At 49.5% G+C, this 5,869-nt stretch overlaps 1 protein-coding gene across 1 annotated transcript; it reads left to right on the top strand.

The window, feature by feature from the left end:
- The first annotated feature begins 1,070 nt into the window (after positions 1–1,070).
- S1PR1 (sphingosine-1-phosphate receptor 1) lies at positions 1,071–4,439 on the top strand. The gene is made up of 2 exons (XM_045291905.1): positions 1,071–1,294; positions 1,707–4,439. Exon 2 carries the CDS (start codon positions 1,870–1,872, stop codon positions 3,025–3,027), a length of 1,158 nt encoding a protein of 385 aa, XP_045147840.1. The 5' UTR covers positions 1,071–1,294; positions 1,707–1,869; the 3' UTR covers positions 3,028–4,439.
- Positions 4,440–5,869: the final 1,430 nt, after the last annotated feature.

The raw sequence follows: 5,869 nt of genomic DNA, 5'->3' as shown, positions 1-5,869 counted from the left end.
GGCGGGTGGGGAGGGTGGGTGGGGGGGGATCAGAGGTGCATTTTTAAGACCGAACAAAGCCAAACGAAACTTTGAAAACAGTGCATCCCCCGGCACTGGAAAACAACACACAGAAAGAAGAACCCCAAACCAAAAAGAGCTCCCCTCGCCCCCCAGGCATCCCACAGCTACCGAGGAATCCAAGCCGCTTGGACGGTTCTGGGGGGTTTGTGACTTAGGGAGTGGGAAGAACGGTGACATTCCTGCTGTGGAGCTACTGGGATGGCGGGGTGGGAGCTGCGGTTGGTCGCAGGAGCGGGAGGAAGGCCGTTATTTTTGGAAATCCTATAGACAAAAGAATATGGGGGTGGGGAAAATGGCCTTAAACTTGCACTGCCCGAAAGCAGGACGCCCGAGTCTGCGTCCCGAGGAAATGCGGAACTTCGGGGCGGGATCGGCCTCAGCTGTCCCAGGGAATGTTACTGTTCAGAACGGTTCTAGACGGGACCCCACCGCCCTTAGCGCTGGGGCTGGGTTACCTTGAAACGCCGAGCGACTTTGCTCGGCGCCGTGGGGAACGCGTTGGGGGGAGCCCTGGGCCGCTCAGACGCCCGGCTTTTCCCGGGCGCCATCCCCAGGCTGCGATTTGGCAGTTCCGTGGGAGCGGCGACGGGCCGGGGGAGCGAGGGCAAGCCCCGAACGAACTGCCCGCGCTCAGCCGCGCCCCGGCGGCCCGGCGTTTCTTGATTGAGGGTAGTTTTGCACGCCTGTGGGGAGTGGGGCGCAGGCAACGCTGCTCCTCTCCCTAGAAGTCCCTCTTTCGTGTGTGTGCGCGCGCGGGGGTGAATGGCACCGACCCCACCGTGACTACCAATACGTCCCGTGCCATCCATGAATATTCGGAACTTCTGGGATTTATCACCATCGCTTTCTCATGCATGCTTTTCAGGGGGGTCCTTTAAATTCTCTTGCACACGATTGTGGGGGCGGGGGAAGGGGCGAGAGGCGGTTGCTGTATGAGGCGCTAAGCTTTCTTTCCTGTTTACTCAAGGCCAGGGCGGGTCAGACTGCCCACACCTCGCTGCGCCCTCGGACCGGGGTGGGGAGCAGACCCTGCACACCTGCTCCTAGAGCGTTATTAATAGAGCCCGGAGAATGACTGACGCTGTCAAGTGAGCTCATGCAGATCTAGTGTCTCGCTTGGCAATTAGGAGGTGGTGCTGGTCTACTTTAGCTGCGGGAAGAGGCCAAGGTGTGCGTCTCCGCCCTCAGCCTGGCAGCTGAGTCTCTTGCCAGCAGAGACCATGAGCTGGCGGTGAGTGCCTGGCTGAGAGGTGGACGTTTCCGAGAATCTGCAGGCTGCGAACTGGAGAGGGGGCGGCAGGGAGTGGGAATGGGGGTAGCGTTAGAATGGGGCAAACTTTTCCATTTCTTTTGGGAGTGAAGCGAACCTGAGCGACCACAGGGAGAGTTTCCTGTCTTGTCCACTTGGAGTTGTCCCACGGGGGTACAGTTTTGTTTTCTCTCTGCGTCTCTCCCCATTTTCCTCTCTTGGCAAGAAGTGGATATGGGATTATTTCTATTCCTCTCTCTGAGCTCTCCAAGTTTCTTAAGCACAAACCAACAGCAGCACAACTGGAGCTTTGCCTTAGCTTAGCAGAGAGAGGATTGTACCGGCGTGGCGTGGCTTTTCCCCCTGACTTTCTCCTCTTTGTGACTTGTTTAAGGCTGCGGTGTCCGAAGCTCCCTCACGCCAAGGAAAAGCAACACGAAAAACCTGGATCTCTCTCCCTGAACCACCGGGCCTGCCAGTGACGGCTCCCTCGACGTCGCCCTCTAGCGTCCGTCTGGATAAGGGTCACGGGATCCTAGTGGACCCAGTGGGACGCCATGGGGTCCGCGAGCACCCCGCTGTTGCAGGCCCTCCGCAGCAGTTCCGTCTCAGTCTCAGACTATGTCAACTATGAGATCATCAAACGGCATTACAATTACACGGGGAAGCTGAATATCAGCGCCGACAAGGAGAACGGCATTAAACTGACGTCGGTGGTGTTTATCCTCATCTGTTGCTTTATCATCTTGGAGAATATCTTCGTCTTGCTGACGATTTGGAAAACCAAGAAGTTCCACCGGCCTATGTACTATTTTATTGGTAACCTGGCCCTTTCCGACCTGTTGGCAGGGGTGGCCTATGTAGCCAACCTGCTCTTGTCTGGGGCCACCACCTACAAGCTCACCCCCGCCCAGTGGTTTCTGCGGGAAGGGAGCATGTTTGTGGCCCTGTCGGCCTCCGTGTTCAGCTTGCTAGCCATCGCCATCGAGCGCTACATCACCATGCTGAAGATGAAACTCCACAACGGCAGCAACAGCTTCCGCTCCTTCCTGCTCATCAGTGCCTGTTGGGTCATCTCGCTCATCCTGGGGGGCCTGCCCATCATGGGCTGGAACTGCATCGGATTGCTGCCCAGTTGCTCCACCGTGTTGCCCCTCTACCACAAGCACTATATCCTCTTCTGCACCACGGTCTTCACTCTGCTCCTGCTTTCCATCGTCATCCTCTACTGCAGGATCTACTCCTTGGTTAGGACTCGGAGCCGACGTCTGACCTTTCGCAAGAATATTTCCAAGGCCACTCGCAGCTCGGAAAAGTCTCTGGCGCTGCTCAAGACTGTGATAATCGTCCTGAGCGTCTTTATCGCCTGTTGGGCGCCCCTCTTCATCCTGCTGCTGCTTGATGTGGGCTGCAAGGTGAAGAGCTGCAACATCCTCTTCAGCGCCGAGTACTTCCTGGTGTTGGCGGTGCTCAACTCGGGGACCAATCCCATCATTTACACGCTGACCAACAAGGAGATGCGCAGGGCCTTCATCAAAATCATGTCCTGCTGCAAGTGCCCCAGCGGAGACGCTACCGGCAAATTCAAGCGACCCATCATTGCTGGCGTGGAGTTCAGCCGCAGTAAGTCCGATAACTCCTCCCACCCACAGAAGGACGATGGGGACAACCCAGAGACCATTATGTCCTCTGGAAATGTCAACTCTTCTTCGTAAAACTGAAAGCCACCAGTCCACGGGGAGTGCTCCTAGGTGGCCACCATCCCAGTGTTTGGAAAAAATTCCCTGGGCCTCAACTGCTACCAGGGAGGAGCTGCTGCAAGCCAGAGGAAGGGAGGGAGAGGGTCGGCAGCATGGTGTGGTGTCTGGTATGGGGGTAGAGTCAGTTCCTGGGAACAATACACTGGGAAGGGTGGAGATCAGGTCCTGGCCTGAAATGGATTTCCTCCCCCCCGGGAGCTTTGATTTTTGCACTGAGCCAAAGGTCTAGCATGGTCAGGCTCCTGAAGAGTTCATCCGGCTCCACCAAGACTGATGTCCTCAAGTGAACGTGTCTTCTCGTCTGGAACTTTGAGAGGATACTGTCTTTCACTTTAGTTTAAACCCAAATGAGTGTGTGCACTTCTGCTTCTATAGGAATGCTCCCCAGCCCCCTTCACCTCCTCCTCAGAATCACTGAACTTTATATGTTAACTCTCTGGCATTCATCACAGCCAGGCTGGTGGTGAGGGCCATTTCTTGGCCATCTGTGGCCGATAGGCTGGGTGGAGCAGGTAGGCCTGGTGGAGATGGGGGTGGTTTGGAGGTCATAAAACAACTTCATTTGCTGAGGCCAAAGTTTCCACGTCAGATGGATCAGTGTTTTGGAATTTAGTTGAAGTCACTTGGTCTCTGTTTTGCTTTATTTTAAACATTACTTCTTTGCAACACAATCAATGTGTAATCGGTCATACTCCTTGTGCCTGCATCTGTCTAGGGAAGTCCACTTCCCTACATGATATCTGCATGATAGCGGCCAGGATCCTTAGTGTCCTAAAAGAAGCACCCGAGCAAAGGATGGCGAAAATCGACTGTAACAGGAAACCCAGAGAGATTCTTTGATGACTAGACACTTGTCTCTCAAATGTAACATTCTGACTTTGGCACTTTGCTTGATGTTTATTTCAGAGGTCATGTGATTCATTCCAACCAACAGGATGGTTGTCTTTTGTTGTGTTAAACATACTTTTAATGAGTTTTGAATGTATTTGTTTCAGCAAAGGTCATTTTATTGGATTTTTCTAACCCATGTTAACACCATTGAATGCACATCGTTTAAGAAAATACCACCTTTGTGTGCCCCTAAAGCATTACTTTAACTGATAGGGAACACCAGGAGTATTCTGTTTTTTTGTTTGTTTGTTTGTTTCAGTACAGTGTACTATTGATAGGTCATTGAAGAGGTCTTATAAATGTTACAAAGAATAAAGATATATTGCTGTCTCTTTAGGTATGGTTCTCAGTGCAATTAAACCGAGAAATGTCCCTTTAAAAAAAAATAGTATTTAATAGGTTCCTGACTTTTGTGGATTATTTTGCACATAGCTTTATCAACTTTTAAACATTAATAAACTGATTTTTTAAAAAGATCCGTTTGTGAGGAGCATTCTTAAAAATAATTATTGAAACACTATGTGGCTTTGGAATCAAAAATCAAGGAGAAAAATTCTGTTATTCTCTAGAGGATTTTTACTTTGACAAACCAGAGCATGAACAGAAAACATGGCTCATTTAAAACCCATTCAACTTGCTACGGAAAGAGAAACTTCAAGTAAGCTAACCTTGAAGAGTGATAAAGAATGAGATAGGAACCATCAACCTTTTAAAACCCCACTTTGCCAAGTAATATCACTGTTGCAGTTTGTAACTGATTGCTCTCAAGTCAAACTAAATCGGGTACAATAATTCTGCTCTGAAACATGGCGTTTAAAAAGAGCTGCTATATAACAGTATGGCAATGTATCTAACTTAGACTATGAGACTCAGTGGTCCGTGAAGATGCATTAAACAAAAGCTTACCTTCTGAGCCTAGTAGCAGCATGCTAAGGAAGTGGGCGTTTGGACATGGAAGGTAAGGCAAATCACTTAAAAATTATTTTTTTCAGGATATTTTCATTGGTTCCTCTGGTCTACACTTTGAACAAATAGTGCTTGCACAAAATCACTGAGGCAGAAGGTGGAAGAATGCAGGATGAGTAGCTTAGCCTGTTTTATCTGAAAATCTGAAAGCCCTTGATAGTTATTGTCTGAAAGATTTAATATCGTTAGCCCTTAATTTCTCCAAAGTGAGAGTCCTTAATAGGGAACTATGAATGTTCAATGCAATACTCGTGAATCCGTACTTTCTCCAGAGTGAGATTTTGAAGGCATCACAAGAGTTATTTCAATCTTATTTTATTACTGTCTTCATCGGGCATCACATTGGAGTGTGTGTGTGTGTGTGTGTGTGTGTGTAGCTTTCCAGACCTATTGTTACTTTCAGAATTGTGCTTTCAAATGTCACTGTACAGGACACAGTTGGAGCATGAAGATAAACTTCACCTACTCGAGTCGATGTCATTTCTGGGTAAGGTTAACTGTGGGAAACAGGAGTGTGTTCACTAAGGAAACTTTAGGTCACAGCCTCCAGTTTCCTGAAGGAAATGCCAAAAATGCTCAGAAGACAAAAGCCTGGAAACAAACTGGAATGTCTCTATCCATCTGTCTGGTGAGGCGGAAGGAATGATTTCATGTTACACTCACTTCCTAGAGCTCTCGTTACAGAGTCAAGCATACTGGGAAGAATGTCCATTTTCCGTGCCTATGGAAGACTTCATATCCTTAAGTACAGTGGTGACTCATGGCAGATGGCAAAGATAAGAGAGGGGACCGGCCCAGGTGGGGATGCAGGAGCTCATTGGTGACAGGGAAGAGAGCCTCAATTGCCCCTCAATCGAATGTGATTGGATGTGCTTTCTTTGGGAAAACTCCAGGCAATATATTTTATTCCAAAAAAGGTGGACATTCTTGGACTGTGGTT

The sequence above is a fragment of the Echinops telfairi genome, unplaced genomic scaffold, assembly GCF_000313985.2.
Source record: "Echinops telfairi isolate 266 unplaced genomic scaffold, ASM31398v2 ScPeMD7_443;HRSCAF=831, whole genome shotgun sequence".
Lineage (NCBI taxonomy): Eukaryota > Metazoa > Chordata > Mammalia > Afrosoricida > Tenrecidae > Echinops > Echinops telfairi.
The sequence above is the reverse complement of the archived record's forward strand: the minus strand, read 5'-3'. Positions and strand labels throughout refer to the sequence as shown.